Source organism: Bos javanicus, chromosome 17, assembly GCF_032452875.1.
Source record: "Bos javanicus breed banteng chromosome 17, ARS-OSU_banteng_1.0, whole genome shotgun sequence".
Lineage (NCBI taxonomy): Eukaryota > Metazoa > Chordata > Mammalia > Artiodactyla > Bovidae > Bos > Bos javanicus.
The window spans coordinates 62,881,742-62,909,087 of record NC_083884.1 but is presented as its reverse complement, the minus strand read 5'-3'; the positions used below and the strand labels follow the sequence as shown (position 1 = coordinate 62,909,087).

The following is a 27,346-nucleotide window of genomic DNA, read 5'->3' as shown; positions in this document are numbered from 1 at the left end:
CGGGCAGATCAGCGGGGGCATTAGACTGGAAATAAAATACACGATAAATGTAATGGGCTTGAATCATCCTGAAACCATCCGACACCCGCTTCCACAAAACTGGTGCCTGGTGCCCAAAGGTTGGGGAGTAATGCCCTAGAGTATAAGCCCCCGCAAGTCAGGGCCAGGGGCGCTCGAGTTCAGGCCTGTATACATTAGGGGTTCAGTCAACGTGCACTGAATTCGGGAGAGCCTCTTATTCTACACCCGCGGCGCGCCCTGCATGGGGCAGTGAGAGGCCCCTCGGAGGTCAGCCCCGAGGTTCACTCCCGCCCCTTCCGCACTGGAGACGAGCTGCGGAAGGGCTCTCCGCCCCGGGCGTGGGGGAGGCGCGCGTAAGCCCCCGGGGCCCCGCCGCCCCGCCCCACGGCTGCCCATTGGCGGCCGCGCAGGGGGCGGGGAGAGGTAGCCCCGCGTGATAACGCGCCCCGCAGGCAGTCAGGCTCCAGCCGCCCTCTCGAGCCCCCTTGTCCCAGCTCCGGCCTCGGCATGTTGCGCGCCGTTGCGCTTGCCGCCGCCCGCCTCGGACCCCGCCAGGGCCGCCGCCTGCTGTCCGCCGCCACCCAGGCCGTGCCGACCCCCAACCAGCAGCCTGAAGTCTTGTACAACCAGGTGAGGCCGCCCCCGTGCTTTGTTCTCTGCCGAGTGGGAAGGGACTGGATCTGTTCGGGCCTCAGTTTACCCCGTTGGGTCTCCACGGGTTTGCTCACAGTTGCTCTTTCTACACAACTTCCCTTCCTTCCCCGCGAGCAGTTTGGCCCCTTAAGCGCCTCGGACACCTCGGCTCCCTGATCCAGCTGTTTCCCCAGTCGTCCTCGGCTTTCGGGTCTCTTAGTCGTCCCTGTGCCTGCGCAGAGTCATCCGGACGTCACTCATCCAGAGGACATGTCCATTTAAGACCCTCTTTGCAGGAGCCGTTTTGTCTTTTCGTCATATTTTATCCCTTGACTCATGCCCTCGACCAAATGGGAAAACAGGAAAAAGGGGTCCTTTTCAACTAAAAGTTCACCAGTTCCCCAGTGGAGAGGCCAAGGCCATGGCCGTGGCCACTTGATGTCCTGGCTGCTTCCACTGCTGGGAATTGGAAAAGGTCTGGGATCTTTGCCACCTCAGTGTCATCCCGGGGTGGTGTCTGCACCTTCCAAGGGTTCTTTCTTTGATCAAAGCAAGGATTTTCCAGTATAACCTCGATTCCCAGTGGCTGACTTCTTGGTCAACCAGGACTTTGGCACATCTTTTCTCTTGACCTTTGAGTTTGGGTAAAGTGCTGGAGAATTCACCGAGAAGGAGACTGGTTATGAAAGAGTTCGTTTTGTTTTTACAACAAGTGTAGCTGCTGCCCTTCTTTGAGCTTCCCCTTCTTCTTCCGGCCTGGGGAGGGGCCGGAAAATGAGCACAGGGGCTCATTCACTGCACGGGCACTTGCAGGAGTCACAGCTCCTATTCTCTGTGCACCTCCTTCGCACCAGTCTAAGCATTTACCTGATTGGCCATTTAATCCTTAAGCAGCCTGGTGAGGTAGGTACTGTGGTTATCTCCATTTTACAGATGAAAAAACTGAATTTTCAAAGAGATGCAGTGAGTTACCCAAAGACTCAAATCAGTGGTCAGGCTGGGGTTCACATCTGGGCTCCCAAGAGTAAGCCAATAACCAGAAACTTCTGTGTATTTTTGTTGCAACTCTAGGTGGGAATATAGGGGTCACTGCTGACCTAAGATGCTGGGGAGCCTGCCTCTGGCTGGCTGCTTTCAACAGGGGACTTGATTGTCTGGTCTGGAGCTTCACTGTAAATCTACACCCTGGCAGTGGGTAGATGTGTGATTTAAAGGGTGGTGTTTAGTTGCTAAGTTGGGTCCGACTCTTTTGCGACCCCATGGACTGTAGCCCCGCCAGGTTCCTCTGTTCATGGGATTTCCCAGGCAAGAATACTGGAGTGGGTTGCCATTTCCTTTTCCGGGAGCTCTTCCCCACCCAGGGATTGGACCCTCTTCTCCTGCATTGGCAGGCGGATTCTTTACCACTGAGCCACCAGGGAAGCCCCTTAAAGTGTGTTACAAATCGTCATTAGCAAGGGAATAGAAACAAAGGATAAAATAAGATGCCCTTTGCATAACACAAGCCAAAAAGGCAGCAGCTGCTGCTTCCTCAGTAGACTGCTTGAGGAGGAAGGAGTTCACGCTTGAAAGACTTGCATATCACGCAGAAATATCGACGGAAAGACGGCAGCACCCCAAGCTTTTGTGGCCACAGGTTCTAATAAGGATCCTCCTCCTTTGTGCTCATGTGGAGGTGAGGAAACTGGGTCCAGATGTGCGCGCGCATATCCGTGGTAATAGCACAGGTCCTGAATCTAGAGTTCTCTCTAGGGTTAGTTTGTAACGCCGAGTGAAATCTTTCTGCAGCTGCTTTTATCACATTTCTTTGAGATCATAAAAGTAACCATTGCTCACTGTTTACAAATGCAGAAGTAAAACTTCCAGCATATTCCATTGCACTCCCTCCAAGAACAATGTTAGGTGGTAAATTTGCGGGCACGCGTGCACATGTGCATATATAAGAGCATTGGGCAAGTGAGCTTGCACTAGGTGGTTTTTTTTTCCTATTTAAATGAGATCCTTGCACTTGCTCTTCTGAAGCTCTGTCTCATTAAACAATGCATCTGGTTATCTTCCTAAATTAGTAGATTCCAATCTTACTTTTTCCAAGGTTGCAAAGCAGTTCACGTGAGGATGACATTCTGCTGTACAGGCACATTTTAAAGCTCCTTGGGTTTTCAGTGTTGAGTTCTTATAATCCCTGCTAGCAAGAATGTCATGGTCTAATCCTAACGTTTTAAGTTTCTTACCAGGGATTCTAGGTACAAACTAGATCATATGCTCCAACATTTCTCTGGGGATTATTGACTCCTTGATGTTCAGTGAACTCTTCTGGATCCTGGAGCTTGCCCCAAAGGCGCTGTGACCTAGGCTTTGAAGTTGCTTCTGTAGGCGTTGCATTTTCTCATCCAACGACATGGTGGTGGTGACTGGGGGTGCGGAATGCTGCATTTCAAGTTTGTTGGGTCTCTCCTTGAAGAGAGGGTGGCATAGGCAATGGATCTTTTCCTTCTCACTTCTGTTTCTTAACTAGAAGAGGTACAGTGGGGTGTTTTGGTCGACTTTCTTGGGGTCCTTTTGCCTCAACTTGTCCTGGATGGATTCCTGTTACCACTGCTAACAGGCGATATATACAGAATAGGAGTTTTGAATTATCTTGTTTTCCTTGCAGTCTTATGGAATGAACCAGAACCTCTGTTGGGCTAGGCTGTGGTTCGGAGTTGGCTGCAGGCTGAACGAGTCAAGTGAAATATCCCCACGCTGATTGCACTGCTTTTACTGCTTGTTGAGAAGCTGTGAGAGCCTTTGTAGAAACAGTAGATTTGGGCAACCCAGGGAATCGGAGGATTTCACTGGCCCCACCTTGGTTTTTTCTGCTTCTATTATAAAGAAACAGAAATGCTGTTCAGTATGTCCAGAGCATGCTGGGAACCGGCTAAGTTAGAGGTGACTGGGTTAGGACAACGTTGAGACTGGCCATGTGTGTTGTGGACATACATGTGAACTGTGACCCCATAACCGTGATGACTGATTACTTACGATCTGTCAGGCGCTGCGCCTGATAACTTGAACCTACATTTTCACGTTTCGTCCTCCCAACAATTGTAGGAACCATATTGCATAGATGAGGAAACTGAGCCTCAGGGAGGTCAAGTTCACATTTGTGTGAAACCAGCGTTCAAGATTAGCTCTGTTAGCTCTTAACACACAAGACCCCATGCTATGATGCCTCATGACCAGGCCCTATGGTCAAGATCAGATCAGATCAGTCGCTCAGTCGTGTCCAACTCTTTGCGACCCCGTGAATCGCAGCACGCCAGGCCTCTCTGTCCATCACCAACTCCCGGAGTTCACTCAGACTCATGTCCATCGAGTCAGTGATGCCATCCAGCCATCTCATCCTCTGTCGTCCCCTTCTCCTCCTGCCCCCAATCCCTCCCAGCATCAGAGTCTTTTCCAGTGAGTCAGCTCTTCGCATGAGGTGGCCAAAGTACTGGAGTTTCAGCTTTAGCATCATTCCTTCCAAAGAAATCCCAGGGCTGATCTTCTTCAGAATGGACTGGTTGGATCTCCTTGCAGTCCAAGGGACTCTCAAGAGTCTTCTCCAACACCACAGTTCAAAAGCATCAATTCTCCCTGTACCAAGCGTGGATGTGCCCTGGGGATGCTGAGGTGACTCAGGCTGGTCCCTGGTCTGGAAGGTCATCTGGGCTCCCTTGGAGGGGTGGTCTGGGCTAGTCCACCCCAAGTCCCCATGCTCTGCCCATCCCCTGCCCCTGTCCTCTGGGGAAGGACAGAAGCAGAGCCCAGAGGGGCCTGGGAAAGAGGGCAGCCCCCCAGGCAACTTAGCAAACACAGGGTGGTCAGAGCAGAAGAAAAACATGATTGCAAAGGAAGAGTTAGGTCATCTGATTCCAGGCAGCTGATGGATCTGGGGAGGCGGAGCCAGATCAAGAGCTCCATCACGGAGGTCCACAAGAGTGAGCAAATGTCAGTGGTCAAACAAAGATGTAAATATTTATGAGATAGTTGAACTGAATATTTAAATTGGAAGGGAGGAGCCAAGTTTGTGTTCACATTTGTATTTCCACACCAAGACTGGAACATAATTTGTGTCTATGTGTGTGTACTCAGTCATGTCCAGCTCTTTTTGACTCCATGGATTGTAGCCCTCCAGGCTCCTCTAATCCGTGGGATCTCCCAGGCAAGAATGCTGGGGTAGGTTGCTGTTTCTTACTCCAGGGGATCTTCCCAACCCAGGATCAAACTTGCTTCTCCTGCACTGGTAGGCAAATTCTTTACCGCTGAGCCACCTGGAATATAATTACTGCTCAGTAAATATTGAAGGTTGACATTTATGAAACTGTTTACAATCTTGTGTTCTAGTAGCAAGGCATGGGAACCTAAGAGTTCTACTCAGAAGGGCCTTTTTGCAAAGAATTGTGGAGTTAATGTGAACAAGATTGTGAGGACATATTGGGAGTGTTGAAATTGGCTAGAGAAGGGATTGCAGTGAGCTAGAGATTGCCCAACTGTAAGCCCACAGGCATGTTGACAAATTGAAATTGCCTGTCTGGCAAACAGTCCACAGTGGAGTCAGCCCTCCCATCTTGAAAGTGGTGAAAGTCCAGGAATGTGAGACCAAAGACCCTGGGGGATGTGGAGGAGACAGAGGAGGGCTTGGGGGCAGTGCCAGGTAACTGCCCTTGGCCTTGCTATGCTATACTAAGTCGCTTCAGTCGTGTCCGATTCTGTGTGACCCCATAGACGGCAGCCCACCAGGCTCCCCGTCCCTGGGATTCTCCAGGCAAGAACACTGGAGTGGGTTGCCATTTCCTTCTCCAATGCATGAAAGTGAAAAGTGAAAGTGAAGTCGCTCAGTCGTGTCCGACTCTTAGTGACCCCATGGATTGCAGCCCACCAGGCTCCTCCGTCCATGGGATTTTCTAAGCAAGAGTACTGGAGTGCAGTGCCATTGCCTTCTCCGCCCTTGGCCTTAACCCCAAACTAACCTGGAGATATCTAGATGATTGTGTGGAAAAGTGTGACTGCGTGTGGCATTCCAACGTTCAGATTCTGAACGTTTCTCCTTAGGATCTTGCAATACGAAAGATAATATGTTTTCTCTTTGACATAAAGTACTCAGCTGCCACTGAAAAATCAGATGCCAGCAGAAGCTATCCAGGATAGAAAGCCAAGCATTTGCTTACTCTTAGGGAAAAGAACATATTCCAGGGATGTAGATTTCCTAGGTAATGGATCCCGAATTCTTTCATGCATCTGAGCTTGGAAATGAGGTCTTTCTAGAGTGTGTCCTGTGTCTGTAAATTGGAGCTACTGAAGGGCATTTAACCTTTTCTTGGAGACCATGGGCAGATGATGACTGTCTGTTGACATGGGTGGAGGCTGCGCTGGACCATCCCTGTGTCCTCGCTTTGGTTAAGACTCCTCTCGTTAAGACTCCTCTCCAGGGTCCTGCAGTCCTGCTCTCAGCTCTGTTGTCCCTGCCCCAGCTTCTCCCCTCACCACGTTTCTGTTTGCATTTCCTAATCTGCGGGGACCTGGAATACAAGATATCTGAGGAAGCCAAGGATCATGTTATCCTGCAACTCAGCAGTTCTAATTTTTATACAGTAACCTGCCCCAGCTTTGCAAAGATGCACATCAAGTCAAGATGTTCACTGCAGCAGCACCGTCAGGAGTACAGGCAGAGCTCATTTAATTGCGCTGTGCTTTACTGCACTTTGAAGAAACTGTGGTGTTTTGCTTTTTTTTTTTTTTTTTTTTACAAATCGGTTTGTAGCAACTCTGCATGGAGCAAATCTGTCAGTGCTTTTTTTCCCAACATGTGTTGGTAATTTTCACCGTATTTCAAATCCTCCAGTAGCAAAAAAAAAAATTACAGCTTGCCGAAAGCACGGAAGATGACTGGCACTTTTTAGCAGTAAGGTTTTTTTCAGTTCAAAGTAGGCGCATTTTTTTTTTTTTTTTTTTTTAGATATCACGCTGCTGCTGCTGCTGCTAAGTCGCTTCAGTCCTGTCCGACTCTGTTCGACCCCACAGATGGCAGCCCACCAGGCTTTCCGTCCCTGGGATTCTCCAGGCAAGAACACTGGAGTGGGTTGCCATTTCCTTCTCCAGTGCATGAAAGTGAAAAGTGAAAGTGAAGTCGCTCAGTCATGTCCAACTCTTAGCGACCTCATGGACTGCAGCCTACCAGGCTCCTCCGTCCATGGGATTTTCTAGGCAAGAGTACTGGAGTGGGGTGCCATTGCCTTCTCCAGATACCATGATATTGCACCCTAAAACGATTGGTATAGTGTAAACAAACGTTTCATATGCACTGCTGTTAAGTCACTTCAGTCGTGTCCGACTCTGTGCGACCCCATAGACGGCAGCCCACCAGGTTCCCCCGTCCCTGGGATTCTCCAGGCAAGATTCATATGCACTGGGAAACCTAAAGATTCATGTGGTTCCCTTTATTACAGTACTTTATTGCAGTGGTCTGGACTGAAAATAAAATATCTCTGAGGTCTGCTTGTAGTGAAAACTTGTCCTAAAGTGCATTTGTAGGACATGATTCAACAAACTGAGGTCTGTTAAGTTTTGAAGACTGCTATGTTGCTTAAAATAGTGAGACAGATATGCCTGTGGAATAATGTCCAAGATAAACTCACTCATAAAAAAAGCAGTTTACAAAACAGAAGTCCGTGATTGCTGCTGAGTGCGGACGCTCCCCGTGTCTGTCCCATGCCCCTCAGAACCGCAGCACCAGTGCAGGTCCTGGCCTCTGCTCTCTCCCTCCTCGCCCTGCGGCTCCGGGGCCCTTCTGGTACCTCCTGCCCAGGCCCCTCCTGAGGCAGCTCCGGGGCCCTTCTGGTTCCTCCTGCCCAGGCCCCTCCTGCAGGCACCCTGTGTCATCCTTCGTGCTCTAGAGGCTAGAAGGGGTAAGTGAGAGCCTGGTAGGACCGCCTCCCAGGGTGACTGAGTTAACATGTTATGTAAGTTAGGCTTTGGGTTTCAAGAGGTCAGGAAGTGTTTGGCCTGGAGTCTGCTCTTGTGTTTATTCAAGAAGTCACTATGAGACTCTCCTCACTTGAAGCAGAACTTCGGCAGTGCCTCAGTCTTGGAACGCTTCTCACCCTAGTTCCCCCCTTGCCCCACCTCCCCAAGGAGGAGACCATTAAAGCCTGGTTCTAGGAGAGGGAAAGTGGGAACTCTATAAACAGAAGGAAGATTCTAGGTTCCTGCAAACTCCAGTTTCTCCTGTTAGTTAGAAGGGAGGATGGATTGTTGAAAACTCAACAATGGAGAGTGACTCAACAAATTCAGGCCACTGAGAGGCAGGCTAGGGAGCGGACTTGCCAGGATCCTGGACTAAGATCAGGGGACAGTGTGGGCCTCGCCCAGCGGGGAAGGGTGTAGGACCTGGGGAGTTTCACCAGACTGGCCCATTGTCCACTTCATACCTCCTGAGGTTTGTGAAATAACAGTGGAGATTTTCTCAGGATAGACTAATTCTGCGTGCTACTGTGCAGGGTATCTGGAGGAACGCAGGGACTGTAGTGGTGAGACATGGTGTGCGTGGGGTTCTGGCCCAGGAGCTTTACACCCCTTGTGGAATTTTACCCTCACATTTATGCCCCCAGATGTATTATTTCCAGAGACTGATAAAGCATCCGGAGATGAAGGGATTGGCCCAGGGTCACAGCTTGAGAGAGGTAGAGCCAGGATTCCAACCCATGTCTGTGTGGCTTAGAGGCTGTGCTTTTTTACAGCACCCATAATAAAAACTCAAAATCAAGCTTGCAGTAGGGTAAACCATAAAGGTGGAGATTAAGAAAAAAAGAGTTCTGACCTCCTTGAAGGCAGACATGGGCTCTGGACTGGAGTTGAGAACTGGGCAAAGAGCACAGGTCTCAGAGTTCCAAAGACCTGGGTTCAGATCCGGGTTCTGCCTTCACTGCTGTGTGACCTTGAGCAGGTGGTTTGGCCTCTCTGTGCCTCAGTGTCCCCCACCCCCACCCCCCACTGTAGAGAGGATGAAACTCACCTTAGTTTGCTATGAAGTTTAAATGGGAATGATCCCGTTTTGGAAAGCTTCCAATACAGGGGCTGCTGAATAATGAGTAGCTAAATAACAGTCATTAGCCATTTCCATGACATGTAGGTGTCGGGGGGAACATCTTCATGGGACCAGGCGCTGACATCCTGGTCAAAGGCAGGGAACAGTTCAAGGCTAGCCCGTCTCACTCCGCCGCTGCGGCCTGCCTCTCTCTGTAGCTACTCATCTCTGGCTTCAAGTGCGTCCGTGAAGCGGTGGGTGTGAGCCTGGAACCCTGAGCCTGCACTCAGGGTGGCGATGGGAACAGATGCTCAGAGTGGTCACAGACTGTGTGCCAGGCCCTCCTCCTTCCTCCACGGATGTTATCTCTGCTCCTGCCCCTGGGCCTCCCTCTCCTCCAAGTTCACCAGGGGGTGAAGCTGATTTCTCAGAGGGGAGCACGCAGGCAGGGTGTGGCCCAGTCCAGCTTGAACTTGGGTCCACCTGGCTGAACTCTTTATGCCAGACCTGTACCCTCCACTGGAAGCGACCTGTGGGGCTCACTTCCCAGCCCTCCTGCAGGAAGAAACAGAGGTGTCTTTTTTCCCTTCAGATTGATGATCAGCCAAATGAAGTGATACCCACACACATTTCCAGAGAACCTGGCTGAGTGACTAGACAACTGCCTGGGTCCTCAGCCAGGGCCAGGCCACGGTAGGATGCTGGGGCCCAGGAGAGCCCTGGGACAGGAAGGTAATCAGGCCTTGGACCGATGGCCTTGACTTCACCCCACCTGTGACCTCTGCCCCAGCCTTGGTTAAAGGGACTGAAACACCTCAGCCCGCTTCCTGAGACCAGTTTCCCCAGCCTCAGGGGACAGCTTGCTTCACAGGACCCACCCTCCTCTCTGTCCCCATCTCCTAGCACTCTCTTCCTTGTTCACCAGTAACTCCGGCCACCTCTGTTTTTTCTCTAACACACCAGACGGACTTCTGCCCCGGGGCCTTTGCACTTGCTGTCCCTGTGGCCTGCACTGCTCCTCCTCCCCCCACTCTTCCTGCGGCTGGCTCCTTTCATCAGTCAGGGCTCAAGTCAAATGTCTGCTCTTCAGGGAAGCCCTCCTTGACCATCCCAGCTAGAGTTCTCTATCTTCCCCCACTTCAGTACTCTGTCTGCATCTCGTTTTTCTCTTTTGCACTTAAGACTGCAGTCTGAGGCTGCCTTGGGTATTTAATTGTGTCTTTACTTTCTGTGCCTACCAGAATGCCAGCTCCATGAAAGAAAGGTCCTTACTGAGTTTGGTTTCCACTCTGTGTCCTCAACCCTAGAACAGTGCCCTGCCCACTGCAATGTTCACTAAATACTTACTGAATGGATGAAAAGAAGAATCGAACTCAGTTCTCATAATGACCCTGACAGTAGTGTGGTAGAGGAACGGTGGTTTCTATGATATAACATGACCGATGGAATTTGGTGGCAGAAATAAGGCTGTATGACTTCTGAAGCTAGATCTTAGGCAGCCTTTCAGGGACTTCCCTGGTTGGCCCAGTGGTTAAGAATCTGCCTTCCGATGCAGGAGATGTGGGTTTGATCCCTGGTTGGGGAAAACTAAGATCCCACATGCCATGGGACAACTAAGCCTGTGTGCCATTAACTAGAGAACCTGCGCTCCAACCAGAGAAGCTCTTGTGCCACAGCAAAGAGCCCTCACACCACAGTGAAGACCCTGCACGACCCAAAAAATAAAGATCAATAAATAAAACAAAGAAGTCTTTTGAAAAAAAAAAAAAAGGGAAGAAGAAGCCTTCCAGCTTCTGGCTGGTGTTGTTGAACACTCTGGGAAGCCAGCTGTCATGTGAGAGGTCTGACTAGCCTGAGTCTGCCATGGAGTCAGGAAGCCCAAGCACCCGTGTAGCCACAGACATACGAGTGAAGCAGGCATCTTGTATCTTCAGCCCCAGGTGCCCTCGCTCTGCAACCACATGACCAAGCCCTGCCCGGCTGAGCCCAATCAATGGACCCAACCGTGAGAGATGGTAATAAATCATTTTAAGCTACCAAATTTTGAGGTGATGTCACACAGTGGTAGATACAGATAACTGATAAGGAAGGTATGTAGTCTTCATTTTTCGGGCCAAAGAAACCAGGGCATTGAAAGGACTGATGCTCTACCTCAGTACTTTTAGCAGAGTGGGTGCTCCAGCTTGGACTGTCTCCAAGGCCTGTGCTTTTAACTTCTAGGCCACATACCTCTGAAGCTAATTCCTATTTGTTCTCTCTGATTTTTTTTTTTTTTAAACATTGCTGTTGGTCAGTATCAGGTTGAGAGCTGCTCCTCAGGACTTTCCTTCTCATTGCAGATCTTTATAAACAATGAGTGGCATGATGCCGTCAGCAAGAAAACCTTCCCCACGGTCAATCCATCCACTGGGGATGTCATCTGTCACGTGGCTGAAGGGGACAAGGTGAGAACTGGTGACTTAACCTCAGGGCAGGGCTAAGCAGGCTGGGGATTGGCAAGGGCGGTTTCACTCTTTAACATAGATTTTCGTATGGCTGAAACTATCGTGTATTACTTTAATAACTAAAATGCCCATTAAGATTTTTGAGTAAGTGAAGCCACAGAAACTCTTCCTTGTAGATAAAAGTGCTAGATTGTACCCCAGTTCAAGAATTCATACAGCTGTAGAATTGCCGACTTGGAATTTAATTTGAGAATGTCTAATCCAGTCTCTCCATCCCAGACCTGGAAGCTGAAGGTCAGAGAAGGGAAGTGCACAGCTGGTTGGAAATCTTGTTGAACACAATTTGGGTCTTCTGAGATCTAGTTACGGTGTCTGTAGTATTTTTTTGATTTACATATACCCATGGTAATTAAAAAACTGTAATATTAAAGTTAAAAAATTAGACATTCAGTAAAAAAAAACACTTCACTTTTTGAAACAGAAAAAGCTTTAACAAATGATTCAAGAATGCTTCCTGTCCTCTGCTTTAAGACAGTCTTCTATATGCACATTTAAAGCTTTGCTTCCTTTGCTAAAAGAAAGTGTGAATACTTTTCTGACTCATAGTCTAATGGTAAACGTATTTAATATTAATGACAACCATGCTCCCCACCTCCTGATACACATCTGCCTCTATGAAAAATGCTGCGTTGATTTTATTGCTTCCCCAAGGAGAGAGAAGCTGGTTAAACCTGCATGTGTTGTAGACTGCAGTCATCTCAGAAGGAATGGTTAATTTTACTGGACTTGTTTGGGAAGGAAGCAGGGGCAGAAATGACCAGTTTCTAAGTACTGATCCCTGCATTGCTGCTCCCTACATAACTCTTTGGGGGATTTGGAAATGGGAAACCATCAGCATCCTCATTCCCTCTCTGACTCCTGAGAAGGAAAGGAGCCCAGCTGCTCATCTTAAACCTGGTCGACAGAGCTGTTCGAGGCTGGGAGGAACTGTTTGAGGCAGTGTCTCCACCGGTATCGACTGGAGCCCCTGTGGGTGCGTTTGGCAGTGGGTCAGGAGGTATTTGGAGGAGGTTACTGCTAAGAAGGCCTGAGGTGCCTGGGTGGGTGTTTTCCAGGCAGACGTGGACAGAGCAGTGAAGGCTGCCCGGGCCGCATTCCAGCTGGGCTCGCCCTGGCGCCGCATGGACGCGTCCGAGAGGGGCCGGCTGCTGAACCGCCTGGCTGATCTGATTGAGCGAGACCGGACCTACTTGGCAGTGAGTCCCCAACTTCCTGCCTTCTCAACCTACACGGAGAATGGACATCCCACGGATAGTCAGGAAAGGGTTGCATCGCTGACAAGTAACTGACCAGAATGGTGTAGGGGAGACCTTTGGGGTTTGCCCCTGTATCAACCTGGGGAGCCTCTTGAGTGTTTCCTTTGATGTGATGGGTCTGGCTAAGAAAGGAGACGGGTGGGGAGGCGGCTATGATGGGGAGGCCTTCCTGGAGACAGCCCAGAAGATGGACAGCCTGCTATGTGCTGGGCCTCCTCCCTGGCTGCAAGAGGCAGAAGAAACCAGGAGGCAATACCCTCACCTCTCCCAATCCATACTGCACATAGCAGCCACAGTGAACCTTCTAGAAGACAAATTATACCATGATACTCTGCTCTTAAGCCTTCCATGGCATCCCGTAGTCTTAGGATAAAGCCCTGTTCCCTCAACATGATCTACTCGACCTTGCCTGGTCCTCACACTTGTGACTAATGATTTGTGTCCTTATTTGCTGGCTCTTTGTTCTATAAGCTCCCAGCGATCACCTCTGTATTCCTAACATCGCTCTGCCGTAGAGCAGAAGCTTGAAACAAATGTTTATGAAATGACTGAATGAGAAGTTGGTGCCTCCTTCCTCCCGTCCCCGCCTCATGCTCCCTGCCATTGAAGAGGCCCAGAAGTGCCTTGAAATCCAGCACAAAGGGGCCACCAGCCCTCCTCGTACCATGCTGAGCCTCCGTGCTGCTCATCGCCTGATTTGCTCTGATTCATTCCTGTGCCCACCCGTCTGTGCTGATCTTGTTTTTTTTTTTCACTCAGGCCTTGGAGACCCTGGACAACGGCAAGCCCTATATCATCTCCTACCTGGTGGATCTGGACATGGTCCTCAAGTGCCTGCGGTATGGGCGCAGGCTTCCTGCTGTTGGTGTGGCCGTGCCAGTGAGGGGGAGGGTGGGGTGGGGGCGGGTGAGTGGGTGGGGAGTGTTGCTGGAGGGCTGTGAAAGGATCACAGGAGCTGGGGGAACGTCGTGAGACTCCCTCTCAGGGGGGACCGTCCCTCCGTACCAAGACTGTAATTGAGTCGCACATGTCTTCTCTTTCAGTTTTGGCAGTTCATGGGTTAGCTGAAATTTGTCCCTCTCTTGGAGGTTATCTGCTTTGTTGGCTATAGTGGCACATCACATTCTCTCTTAATCATTTCGATCTCGTTTTTTATAATCATAATCCCCTACTTCCAGTTCTGACTTCAGTTATTTGTGCTTCTCTCTTTTTTCTTTTTAAACATTATTGATTCAGTTGGCTGTGCTGCGTCTTAGTTGTGGCATTCAGGATCTTTAGTTGTGGCGCGCGGGATCTGGTTCCCCGACCCGGGAACAAACCCGGGCCTCCTGCATTTGGAGTGCGGAGTCTTAGCCCTGGACCACCAGAGAGTCCCTCCCTTGTTTTCTTGGTCTAGCTAAAGGTCTGTCAACTTAGTGACCATTTTAAAGAACCAGCTTTTGAATTTGTTGATTCTGTTGTTCTTCTGTTTTTCATTTCGTCTGTCTCTGTTCTCCATTATTTGCTTCCTCTTGCTAGCTTTGGGTTTAACCATAAACATTTTAATAACCGAGAAATACAAGATGAGGAATAAGAGGTTTCAGGCTAACTTGGGCAGCTACAGGGAGTGAGGGGTCTAAACCAACAAGGCCATTGACTGTCACTGCTGCCTCCTTGCTGCGTTCTTTTGATCGACTACCCCAGCCTCTTTAGGGCCTGGGCCTGTCTGCATGCTGGAACCTGGTTGCACACACCTGGGCTTTCTTCTCTGTGCTTGATTCCAGCCAGACTGACCTCAGCCCCTTAGTCCTCATGCCAGTTTCCTGGAGGAGCGGCCCTGATTGAGTCTGACCAGCTGTGGTTCGGGTGGACAGGTCATTATACAAATAATGGCTGCTGCCCCGTGCCCATGTGGACGGGGTGGAGGGGAAGAAGCAGTGTCGAAGACATATGGGCTGGAGAACAAAACAGTGCTTCTTTCTTGTGACAGGGCTTCTCAGCTAGGGCCGCTGTGTCTCCCAGGGGACGGTGGGTAATGTCTGGAGGCATTTTTGGTTGTCACAACTGGGAGGGAGGGCTGCTACTTGGCATCTCGTGCACAGAGGCCAGGGATGCTTTAAAAATCCTAGCAGGTATAGGACAGCTCCCACAGTGAAGAATTTTCCAGCTCCAAATGACAGGCGTGCCAAGATCGAGAGTACTCTGCAAGAATACCCAAGAGGGAGTGGCTGGGTGAACCCCAGGCAGAGCGCCAGGCCCTCCTGAGTCTGAGCAGTATACTTCTGTGCTGATTCAACATCTGTCCTGAGGCATGCAGACACACACCGTATAGGCCTAAGAGGAAGGGAGCAGCAGTGCCTTAATTTGTACAGACTGGCAAAATAACTCCCTGGCTGTTTTTTCCCCAGGGTCACCCACCCATGTTCACACTGAGGTCAACTCTGGTCTTGGGCCAACTGCAGCAGACACGTTCATTTCTGCAAGCTCTCTCACACCGCGTGCTACATCTCTCCCCGTCTTTCATTTTCCTGCTTCCCTGAAAATCAGTACATACTGCACACTCATGGCTCTTCTTCCCCTCGACTATCCTGCAGTGCTTTTTCACCAGTGGTGTCCCTGTGTGTCTGGATGGTAACTCAGTCCTTGATCTGTCTCTGGTCACTGCTCCCTCAGTGGTAGTACGGTGTTGTGCACACAAGTGCCAGCTGTTAGATGGGTTTGCACTTTCCCACTAGAGTGGAGCCATGGTTCTCAGATAGTAACCTACGGTGCTGCACTGGTAAGACAGTCACAGTTTAATATATCTGCTTATTAAAAATACTGACTCCTGGGCATAGGCCGCAGAGAGTCAACTGAATAAGTCCGAAGTGGGTACCTAGAATTTGGTGCTTTTTTACAAGCACCCCAGGTGAGTCTGAGGCTTCAAGGTTAGTTATCTAGAATGAATTACTGAGACCCTAGTGGTTAGCTAACTCTTTGGAAATAAAGCCGAGAGCAAGGGCAGTTATCAGAAAGACCCAGCTGGACCAGTCTGAGTCTTTGCTTTCTGCCAGGGTTTACAGGGTCCCTGACAGTCACTGATTAAGTTGTTATTTTTCTTTTTTTTTTTTAAGTTACTATGCCGGCTGGGCTGACAAATACCATGGGAAAACCATTCCCATTGACGGGGACTACTTCAGCTACACCCGCCATGAACCTGTGGGAGTGTGTGGGCAGATCATCCCAGTGAGTCAGACTCAAAACAAACACGTGAAGGTTTACCAGGAGTGCTGTGGGAGGCAGCAGTCTCGGGCAGGTTCATTGCCAAGGTGGGAAGGTCTGTGGGGTGATGTTGGATGGTGGCCTGGGCAGTGGTTGAGAACATGGGTTTTAACAAAACCAACCAGCCCTGCCGTGTGCGAACTCTGTGACCTTGGGCAAGTCACTGATACCCCTAGGAACTGGTTTCCTTATCTGAAAAGTGGAAGTGAGAGTAGCTGTCTGAGGGTGGGAGGGCAGTGTAAATGCAGTGTGGTGCCGCCACATTGGTAAAAGCATCAATGAGCATGAGTCGCTGATACTGTCCCCCGCCACCTGCCCACTCGTCTGTCTTCATCTATAATGGAGTTGTGAAGGAAACAGGAGAGGTTCAGAGTCTCTGCTCTCTGGCTGCCGCTTTCTGCGGCTGCTGTAGCTCTTGGCTGAGGTTTTGGCAGTGGCTGCTGTTGATTGCAGTGGAACTTCCCGCTCCTGATGCAAGCCTGGAAACTGGGCCCAGCCTTGGCGACGGGAAACGTGGTTGTGATGAAGGTGGCTGAGCAGACTCCACTCACTGCCCTCTATGTGGCCAACCTGATTAAGGAGGTGCGTGGCTGTGTCTGTCTTGACCTCTAAATGCCTTTTTTAAAGGCTTGTCCTATAGGAGTTCTGATGAGGGGTCCCCCGGTGGGGCCAGGGCCTGACCCCCTTCACCTCTGCTCATCACACTTCAGCCTAGGTGACCCCCCATCCCCTCTTTTCTATGTTGGGTTTCATTGCCAGACCCCTTTTCATTGGAAAAGATTCCAATGCTGGGAAGGATTGAAGGCAAAAAGAAGAGGGCAGCAGAGGATGAAATGATTCCATAGCATCACTGACTCAATGGACATGAATTTGAGCAACCTCTAGGAGATGGTGAAGGATAGGGAAGCCTGGCATACTGTAGTCCACGGATTCGCAGAGTCGGATATGACTGAGTGACTGAACAGCAACCCCTATGAAGATTATCATTCTGAGTGCCACAGGGGTAGGGGCAGCAGCCACAGGGAATCCCACAAACGGGTTCCTCACTGCACCATCTAGAGCTCCTGAGCAGCACCCAGTAAGACTGCTTACCTGGGTGCTGCGCCGACTGTCTCAGCCTCTCTTGGAAGGGATGCATATTCCTCTGCCTGGACTCTGGAGCAGGAGAATGACTCCAGTGTCCCTGGTGTTTTTTTCACAGGCTGGCTTTCCTCCGGGTGTGGTCAATGTTATTCCTGGATTTGGCCCCACGGCGGGAGCTGCCATCGCCTCCCATGAGGACGTGGACAAAGTGGCTTTCACCGGCTCCACTGAGGTAAGGCATCCCAGCACCTCAGGCTTGCGGTGCATTTGGCTCAAGCGCCCTTGTCCTCAGAGGACAGTGAGTTCAAGATCAGCCTCTGGGGGAATTTCCTGGTGGGCCAGTGGTTAGGACCTGGTGCTTTCACGGCTGTGGCCCGGGGTTCAGTTCCTGGTTGGGGAACTAAGATCCTGAAAGTGGTGCGATCAAAACAAAAAATAATAATAAGATTAGCCTCTGGGCACTTGATGGGGGTCTGCCCCAGGACTGTCTTTGAGTAGCTCGTGCAAGGGGCCCAGGTGTGCCAGCAGAGTCTATCAGGGTGGAGCCCTCTGTAGACTGGTCGACACTCCAGCTGCTGTGGGGCCAGGGGGTGGGTTGACATCCCATGTGAGACAAAGAAGCCAAGGCTGTCTAGACTTCTAAAGCCCAGAGGTGCCGGCCTGCCCAACGTCAAAGCACCTGGGCTGTGTCAGACTCCTTGGTGCTGTCCTGGTGATTAAAGAGAGTGGGCTTCCGGGAGACATGAGTTCAAATCCCAGCCTTGTCATTATGACCTGGGGTGATTCACTGCATGTGTTTGGGGGCTCCAGTCATTGTGTTTAGACTGAGGATGGTAGTATCTATGCAGTAGAGATGTAGGTATGGTGTAGTGGCGGAGATGATTGGAGTCAAACTAAGTGTTTCAGCAGCACTTACTTAACTATGTGACCTTAGGCAAGTCAGCCTCCTGAAGCCTCCATTTCCCCATCTGTAAAATGGGGATAATAACTCTGCCCACTTGCCAGGGTTGGCGTAAGTGAGATAAAGCTTATTCAACAAAGATCTAGCCCAGAGTAAGTACTCAGTGAGTGAATGAATGAGTGAGTGCTGCTCTGGGCCAGGCCCTGGAGAGACAAAGAAGTATAAGATGTCTGGGGATTCCATAAACGTAATTACCTTGGAAGCAGAAGCAAAATTCATTCTAAAGAGCTAACTTGAATTTTTGGGAGGCTTTATCCCATGACTTTAGAGAAGGCACACTGAATAGCATAATAAAGGGGATCTTCAAAATGATTTCCCTGAGACGAAGATGCCTTCAAATATTCAGTCTGTATGTAGAGATGGCGGTTGCGGGACGGCAGAATAGTGGCTGAGGTGACACGGTCCACTCTCTCTGGGGTTAGTCACCACCTAAATCAACGCCTCAAGGGGATATTGGGAATCTGGCAGAGGGGATGGTTTCCCGACCGAGATAATGTGTGTTCACCCATCATGTAAGCACAGGGGTGTCTTTGTGCCAGGCTTTTGGAATATGGAGGTGAAAAACACCCCATCCTTGCTGTGTGAGGGGGATACCATTTAGAACACTGAGGAGGAGGCGGGATGCAAGTCTGAACTGGTGCTTGACGCAGTTTGCCCAGTGTGAATTCTGATTCCAGGGCAAGTGGGCAAGTGACTTGACCACTCTGAGCTGCCACTCCCACACTTCTGAACGGAGGAGGAGAGGCGGCCCTCCCTCTGAGGTTGTTTAGAGGGTTGACCTCAGTGCTCACAAAGCACTTAGCACAGTGTCTGGTATGTAGATGGTGCTCAGGAGGTAGAAGCCACACGGCAGTGACTCTGACTTGTCGTTACATCGTCATCATCCTGCGAGCTCAGAGGGTGGGGCTGCTATGTGAGTGAGTGGCCAGATGTGGTGAAATTCTCCAGGTCTCTTCTCATCCAGCTGCTCCCTCAAGCTGTGGGGACTTCTGTTCTGTGCCTGTGAGAACGTTTGGCTCTTTTCTTCTCTACTAAGAGTTTGTCCCTGTTTATGCCTCCCTGTAGGTTGGCCACCTAATCCAGGTTGCTGCGGGGAAGAGTAACCTCAAGAGAGTGACCCTGGAGCTAGGAGGAAAGAGTCCCAATATCATCATGTCAGATGCTGATAGTAAGGTTTTCTTTTGGTTGGTGGGAGGCAGAGGTCTGATATCAACTCGCCACTAGCTGTGTCCCCTGTGGTCCCACTCGGCTCTGCAATCCTTATCATCCATTGGATTGGTTTCTGCGCCCAGGGCCTCAGGATGAAAGACTCCTCAGCGTGGCCCTCCGGCCTGTGTGGCCGTGGCCTGTCTCCTGCCTTTCTCCTCTCTGCTGTCTGTAATCCAGCTGGGCTGAGCTACTGACTTGCCCAGCTGTGCAGCTTGCTGTCAGATCAGGCTACTTTCCCTCCATCACGTCCTCTCTCCTGGTCCTGTTGAGATGCTCCTAGATGTGTCTGCCTTGAGGGAGTCTTCCCTGATGGTCGCAGGCCAGCTGGCTTGTCCTCCAGCCGCCCTTGGCTTCAGGACCGTAGTGGGTTAGGACCACTGCTCTTCGTGTCTGTCTGCCACTTGGTCTCCGTGCTTGGAGAAGGGAGAGGTCAGGCCTGTCTTGTTCCCACATGGGGTCTGGCACCCAGCGGGTGTGAGTGCTATTGGCAGTGTTAATAGGTAGCAGCCGCCACAGGGGCCAGGCCTTTCCTTCTCTGATCGTGGTTGCCTTCTGCCTTCCCAGTGGACTGGGCCGTGGAGCAGGCCCACTTCGCCCTGTTCTTCAACCAGGGCCAGTGCTGCTGTGCAGGCTCGCGGACCTTTGTGCAGGAGGACATTTACGCCGAGTTTGTGGAACGGAGTGTTGCCCGGGCCAAGTCTCGTGTGGTTGGGAACCCCTTTGACAGCCGGACTGAGCAGGGGCCGCAGGTAAGCTCGGTGGTGGCACTCAGGTCTCAAGTGTCCAGAGCCGCCGTGGAGAAGCAGAAAGGGCCTTGGACTCTTGAGTCAGGCAGGCCCGGCTCCGAGGTTCAGCTCTGCCAGGCACCAGCTGTGTGCCCGTGGGAAGCCACCTGCTGTCTCGGAGCCACCAGTCTCTCACCCGTAACGCCTACCCTTCCTAACTCCCAGAGTGGCCGTGAAGTGGAAACTAACAGTAGAAAGTTACACTTACACTTACCCTTGGTAAGTTACACACACATAATAAATAGGAGGAGTGTCTATGGGAAAGGGAACATGTGTTTTCTGGACCTTGGCCATCCATAAAAATGCCTTGACCAGAAAGACACACACATACCTGTTCGTTGCGGCTGCTTCTGGGAGGCGAGCAGAAGGCCATGTATGGGTAGCAGAGGGACTTCATTTCACTTTATACTCTTCTGAGCTGTTTGATCGAAAATTTAAAAAAAAAAAAAATTTTTTTTTTTTTTTTTTTACCATGAGCATGTATTCATTTGAATTAATAGTCAATAATAATCACAGTAAGAAACACAGCAGTACCTCTCCCCACCACCTCCTCTCATATCCTGGTCCTTTTACCAGCACTGTCCTTAGACCCAGCTGTCCTGGGCTCACTCCACAGGGCCCCGTGCGGGCCACCTCCTCCCAGGGAGGAGGAGCCATAGGACCAGGCATCAGGGATGCTTGCCCCCACAAGTCCCTTCTGTGCAGCCCTGAAGCCACTTCTGGGGCCCGCGAGGGCTTCTCTGTGAGCTCCACTGTCCTGGGGCACCTGTGTTGCTGGTGTTCACTCCCCAGAATCTGGGGCCAGCCAAGGCAGCCCTTTTTTTTTTTTTTTAACAGATTCTGTTTTTTTAGAAAAATGAGCAGAAAGTACAGAGTTCCCATAAACCCCAAACCTTTCCACTCCCTAGTTTCTCCTGTTTTTAACATCTTGCCTCGGTTTGATATATTTGTTGTATTATTAACGAAAGCCCATAGCTTGCATTAGAGTTCACTCTTGGTGGTGTGCATTCTATGGGTTTCGACAAATGAATCAAGACATGTATCTGCCATTACAGCATCTCTTTTTCTCTCATTTTGCTTTGTGGTTTGTGGCTGTTTAATTATTAAGGTAATATAGATTTGTATTAGAAACTTCATAAAAAAAGAGTTTACAGTAAAAAGTAAGATTCCCCTTTTCCCCTCCATGTCCATTTTCCGTAGGTAACCAACCACACTCACACACACAGAATTACATTTTGGTATATTTGTTGTAACAAAAGTTGGAATATATATCATTCTACAAGCTTTCTCCCCTTTAAGAAATATCTTAGGCTGTCTTTCTGTGTTGATTGATCTGTTGTTAATGATGATACAATATATGGATATACCACAATTATATTAACCAGCTCCTCTACTGATGTATACTTAGAATTGTTTCTGCTTTTTGCTTTTATAAGATGTTCCCCAGTGACTATCCTTGTTCAGGTCCCTTTGTCACATGTAGCATAAATTCCTAGAAGTTAAATAGCTGGGTCAAAGGATATGAACATCTAATTTTTTGTCTAATTTTTAAGACACTTGCCCAAAGAGCTGTACCAGCTTACAGTCCTTTTTTTTTTCCTTTCTAAATTGAGGTATAATTAACCTGTTTTATCAGTTCTTCTAATAGTATATGAATATTACAGAGTATGTAACATACCTTTACCATCAATGTATTTTCATACTAGTTAAAATTTTTAGTAATCTCATACTTGAAAAACAAAAATGGTAGGCTTAATATCAGAGAAGGCGATGGCACCCCACTCCAGTACTCTTGCCTGGAGAATCCCATGGACGGAGGAGCCTGGTAGGCTGCAGTCCTTGAGGTCACTAAGAGTCAGACACAACTGAGCAACTTCACTTTCACTTTTCACTTTCATGCATTGGAGAAGGAAATGGCAACCCACTCCAGTGTTCTTGCCTGGAGAATCCCAGGGACGGGGGAGCCTGGTGGGCTGCCATCTATGGGGTCACACAGAGTCGGACACGACTGAAGCGACTTAGCAGCAGCAGCATTCATGATCTGGGCTTCCCAGGTGATGCTAATGGTAAAGAATCCACCTGCCAGTGCAGGAGCCATGAGATGTGGGTTTGATCCCTGGGTCGGGAAGATCCCCTAGAGGAGGGCAATGCAACCCTCTCCAGTATTCTTACCTGGAAAATCCCATGGACAGAGGAGCCTCGTGGGCTATAATTCATGGGGTTGCAAAGAGTTGGACACGACTGAAGTGACTGAGTGTGGAGCATTCATGATCTGGCCCATTTCCCAGGTATCTCCATGCCTGTGTGGTTCTAAGAATGAAGCTAGGAGACGTCTGGCTGTAGCATCTGTATAACTCTGGGCTCCTTCTCCCTCAGGTGGATGAAACGCAGTTTAAGAAGGTCCTTGGCTATATCAAATCTGGGAAGGAGGAGGGGGCGAAGCTGCTGTGTGGTGGAGGGGCGGCTGCTGACCGTGGCTACTTCATCCAGCCCACTGTGTTTGGAGACGTGCAAGATGGCATGACCATCGCAAAGGAGGAGGTCAGTATGGGTCCAGCGCTTGAGGGAATGTTTTTAGGAGGAAAAGTGGACAGTTCAGTCCAGCATCTTGACCCATGACCCATCTGCTGACCTTGGGTCAAATCCTGGCTCAGTGCATAAGACAAACCATTTGCAATTCACTTGTGACCTTGTACTTCTCTTCAGCCTCTTATGGCTGCCAGTGGTTTGGGGCAGTATCTGAATTCCCTGGCCAAGCCTGCAGGTCCTGTGTGTGTTCTGGTCCCGTGAGCGGTGACTCAAGGCATGACTCTTCCCAGTACTTCTCATGGACTTCATGTAAGCAGGACACTGGACTAGGTCAGAAGCCAGAATTCCCCACATGGCGAGAGTCCCTTGATCTTCTTCTCCTTGGTATTGATTATGAACGTAGGGCAGCAACTGTCTCATTGATTTGTTTGCTTCACAAATCATTTCTGAGTGCCTACTGTGTGCCAGGTGCTCTACAGACACTGGAGAGCCGGGGGTATCCAGTACCTGTACTCTGCCCTTGTGGAGTTCAGACTCATTCCACCTCCCCTGGGAGGATGAAGCCCTTTAGCAGCCTTACACAGGGAAAATATTACACTGCCACCCTCTTCCATTGATTCAAAAAAAAGAGCAAAAATCAGGATAGGAAAATACAACAAAGTTCTGCCTCTTTTCGCCATCATGACTACTTTGATTCTTTTTTTTTTCCATTCTCAACGGAAAGGGAAAATACTCATTTTCCAAGGAGGGCAGGAGCTCCTTTGCTTTGCTAGCGCCCTCAGTGCACGACGCCCCATCTCTTGCTCCAGCTCTGACACGGGCTCCTGGCAGTCTTCTCACCTCCCTCGTGACACTCTCTACCCAGTCCTGGCATCAGCCGTTTCTTCACAAAGTCCTACTTCCTTTTAGTGGCAAATGGATTTTTTAAGAATGGGCGCCAAAAAAAAGAATGGGCGCTGGTGCCTGGAACTCCATTTTCCTCCTCCCTGCTCCTCCCCCTGACTCTGGCTTGGCCAGTTTCTGCTCCTGTGGTGTCCCAGCTTGATTATCACCTCTCGGGGCGTTTCCTGACCTCCCGCCTCCGACCACTCATTCGGGCCAGGTAGCTCCTCTGGGCTCCCCCTCTGCCCATGTCCTGGTCATAGGCCAGTCACTGGATTGCATCAGGATCCGTTCCCTGGGCTGTCCCCTGATGGGGCTGAGAGCAGCCACACTGCAACGACAAGAAGCACGCCCGATTCCCACGTTGTGGTTTCTAAATCCCGTTGTCCACTTAAAAGGAAGCAGGATTCCTGGAAATGGCTCAGAAATAAGACAGGGAAGGTGTAAGATAAACCTGGAACATCTTGAGATCAGAGATCCTGTTTTGTGCATAGTTAACTTCTTCATAGCTGTTTCTTCAGCATCTGATGCGTGCCTGGCTGAACGACTGACTTGAGTTCTTTGAAACTAAATGTACATGTAACTTGTCAGTGTAAACCCCTACCTCACAGGTAGAAATAAGCTACGGTATGTAAGGCCCGTGGCCACCGGCTGGCTTCCTTCCCTCATGCTCCAGTGAGTCTGGGGGCTGCTAGAACCACCTGCTCAGCGCTGGGGAGAGCTGGCTAACATATGGGTCTCAGTCTGCCACACCCACCCTTAATGCTCTCTCATCCCAGATCTTTGGGCCAGTGATGCAGATTCTGAAGTTCAAGAGCATGGAGGAAGTCGTCGGGAGAGCCAACAATTCCAAGTACGGGCTGGCTGCAGCTGTCTTCACGAAGGACTTGGACAAGGCCAATTACCTGTCCCAGGCCCTCCAGGCTGGCACTGTGTGGTAAGGGCCTCCTGCAACCCTTCACAACCCTGGCAGAGATCCCAAGCCGGGCTCTTTGGTATTCCCCTGCTCACATCCCGGAGTTGGGGTACCAGGCTCAGTGCCTCCTGGGTCTGGGTGTGGGGTAGCGGGTAGAGGTTTCCCATGCCCTTCTCCAGGGGATTAAACTTCCCTCTGGTGCGTATGTCCGTGACGCACTTCTTGGACAAGCAGCTGGGTGACTGGGCTCCTCACCAAGCTGTGAGGAGGCCAGCGCTGAGGGTCCGCATCTGTGTCACCCTGGTTTTCAAAGCTTAGCACCTATGTCACACCCATTAGGCCAGCAGTAATGTAAAAAACAGAAAATACCAAGTGTTGGTTAGGGTGTGGAGACAGGAACCCTCCCACATTGCTGGTGGTACTGTAAAATGTTGCACCCACTACAGACAAGTCTGGCAGAAGTTCCCCGGTCAGTTCAACATAGAATTATCCTAGGACCCAGTAATTCCACTCCTGGGTGTATACCCAGGAGGCAAAAAAAAACACACATCCATACAAAAAAGTGTACCTGAATATTCATAGACTATTCGCGATAGTCAAAAAGTGGGAACAGCCTAAACGCCCCCGAGCTGATGAATGGACACACAACCTGTGGTTTATTCACGCGATGGAATGTTCAGCCATAAAAGGAATGAAGTGCTGATGCCTGTTTCAACATGGATAATGCAATACTAAATGAAAGAAGCCAGACACAGAAGGTCACATGTCGTGTGATTCCATTTATATGAAATATCCAGAACAGAGCCATATAGACAGCACCTAATTAGCAAAAACAATTCATTAAAATGGGAAGCTAGCATTTGGTGCACGCTGGTATTGACATCCATGTCATGAAGGACCAGACAACTTATGGCTTTGTTTCACACGGCCTGCTTTTGAACCCCTGTATGATTTTAGTAGGGTTCTTCACCTCCCTTTTTCTAAAGTAAAATTTGCTCTAAAGTTAAATTTTAGAGCAATACAGGAAGTTTGAGGGGGCAGGATACTTCATCCCTGCCCCAGCGAGTTACTCCTGAGATCTCATCTTAAATTGTAGGGTCAACTGCTATGACGTGTTTGGGGCCCAGTCGCCGTTCGGTGGCTACAAGCTGTCTGGGAGTGGCCGGGAGCTGGGGGAATACGGGCTGCAGGCGTACACCGAAGTGAAGACCGTGAGTATGGGTGCCTTCTCTGCCCTCTCCCTGTGCTGGGCTCCACCAGTGTTGACTGCAGGTTTCTTGTTTTAAGCCATGCAAGCTACCAAAGAGGGTAAAGATCCGGTCTCTGCTATGCCTTGTGAAGAATAAGTAGGGACTTGACCACCACTGTGCTTACACAGTCCTTTGCTGGGCTTTGTCATACACCGAGTTCTATAGAGCCTGAGAAGAGGGAAAAACCCCCAGTGGAGAAAGACTGGGTCAAGGGGAGGCCGAGTGTGATCTTAACGCAGAACATAGCCCTAGCAGGTTGCTCAGATCGACCATTTGGTTGTCGAGATGTTGGAAAATAAGGAGAACCCTTCTGCTTATTGCTCCGGCAGCATCCAGCTGAGGAGGCCTGCGGACCACAGGGAAGCATGCAGATTTAACAGCTTCTCTGCTCCCCTCACAGGTCACAGTCAGAGTTCCTCAGAAGAACTCCTAAAGAACCACGCTGGCTTTCTTACTCATCCAGTAATGGAAGGCTCAGAGATCAGCCACAAGACCAAGAAAAATGACCCTTGCACGCTAAAGGTCTCAAAAGAGAAACTCTGCCAGAAGAATCTCTTGGATCAAGAAAGTTCCTTCCAATACACGGGCTGGGTGTGCGGCAAAGGGTACATGGAAAGCCTTTTACACTGCAATACTGCTACTAGCTTTCAAAGTGACTTTCCACAGATTCAAATATCTCATTCTGTCCATCTGACACACTTCCTTCTGTAATTTGCCTTAACGGGAAGGAAAAGCCATTGTTGACCGCTCTACTATCATTGAGGCAACAGCTAGCACCTTGCTTTGTATTCTGGACTAAAAACTCAATAAAGACACTATGGCTCTTCACTTTCTAACTCTTTCTTTCTCCGTCTCAACCCAAGGAGATGCTGTCACACAGATACGTTGTCCCCTCTGTGCGTGTGTCACACTGTCAACACCTACCACCCTCCCCTCTTGGGGCCAAATAGCCTTTGTATCCTGCACGTAATTAACGGGTGTCTCTGGCCTGCCCCTGTGCGGCGGCCCCTGTGCGGCAGCCCCTGTGCGGTGGGCCCTGTGCGACACACTGAGTCTCGACACCTCAGCAGCACTCGCAGCCCCTGCCCCGAGAGACGGAGAGGTAAGCCGGGAAAAATGCGCACTTGACCCTCCAGGCTGGTCTCAGTGTTGTAAGTTCAAGACTGGGTCAGAACGAATGAGACACATTCCTGCCGGACCAGTTTTATAAGAGATTAACCTGAAAACCAGATGTCCATTTACTCATTTTAAGTGAGGTCTGTATTTTCAGACTTTTTGAATCTTGTATCCAGAACACTGCCTGCCTTTAGCTAGGGGACCTGGCAAGTTAGTAATCAGTACTATTAGTAAATTAGGAAGCTGAACATTCCTTAGTGAACAATGAAAATGGAGCAAAAAGAATTGAATCACAGTCGTAGTTTGTGAGTGATCATGATTGGGTCACAGCTTCCTTTAAGAATTTGGGGGAAAAGTTTGATCCTTTCCTGAGAAACACACGTGTATACTTTTTGCAGACAGTGTCAGGGGAGTGGTGGAACTCAGTGGTTGACCCCTGCCTTTATTTCACTGAGGCTAAGCCACGTCTTGATAAGCGACCCCTATTCTACTAAAGACTCATTTCATTTCTCTGAGTAGCACTTAACAATTTTTGTCGTATATGCATATACTTGTACTATAATTTACTTTTTTCTTTAAATTGACATTTAGATAAAATTTTTGAAAAACACCTTATTTGCAGTACATAAAAAAGAACAGCATTTAACTGTCATAAATAGTAGACATGAAAAATGAAAGCAGAACAATATCACTAAATTTTAAACAATAAAATACAAGTAAACCAAATCTTTTAGATTATTAGGTTTACTAGTATTTAACCTTTTAGATTATATATATTTACATATGGGCTTCCCTCATGGTGCTAGTGGTAAAGAACCCAGCTGCCAATGCAGGAGACATAAGAGATGCAGGTTCAATCCCTGGGTTGGGAAGTTCCCCTGGAGGAAGGCATGGCAACCCACTCCAGTATTCTT

General features: G+C 49.6%; 1 protein-coding gene and 1 long non-coding RNA gene across 4 annotated transcripts in view; one reads left to right on the top strand and one right to left on the bottom strand.

Moving 5' to 3' along the window:
- The window catches only part of LOC133228934 (uncharacterized), a 97,166-nt gene that overhangs the window by 58,887 nt on the left and 10,933 nt on the right, over positions 1-27,346 (bottom strand). For 2 of the 3 annotated variants that reach the window (XR_009730418.1, XR_009730420.1), the window contains exon 3: positions 20,071-20,157. This is a non-coding gene — a long non-coding RNA (uncharacterized LOC133228934). Of the gene's footprint in view, positions 1-11,366; positions 17,193-20,070; positions 20,158-27,346 lie in introns of those variants that run through there. The other variant, XR_009730419.1, reaches the window with a different exon arrangement.
- ALDH2 (aldehyde dehydrogenase 2 family member) lies at positions 356-26,144 on the top strand. Its single transcript, XM_061385014.1, has 13 exons — positions 356-651; positions 11,041-11,145; positions 12,261-12,401; positions 13,221-13,300; positions 15,554-15,665; positions 16,155-16,283; positions 16,903-17,016; positions 18,811-18,913; positions 19,519-19,703; positions 22,116-22,280; positions 23,930-24,087; positions 25,163-25,277; positions 25,717-26,144. The coding sequence occupies exons 1-13, from the start codon at positions 529-531 to the stop codon at positions 25,747-25,749; spliced, it is 1,563 nt and encodes a 520-aa protein (XP_061240998.1). The 5' UTR covers positions 356-528; the 3' UTR covers positions 25,750-26,144.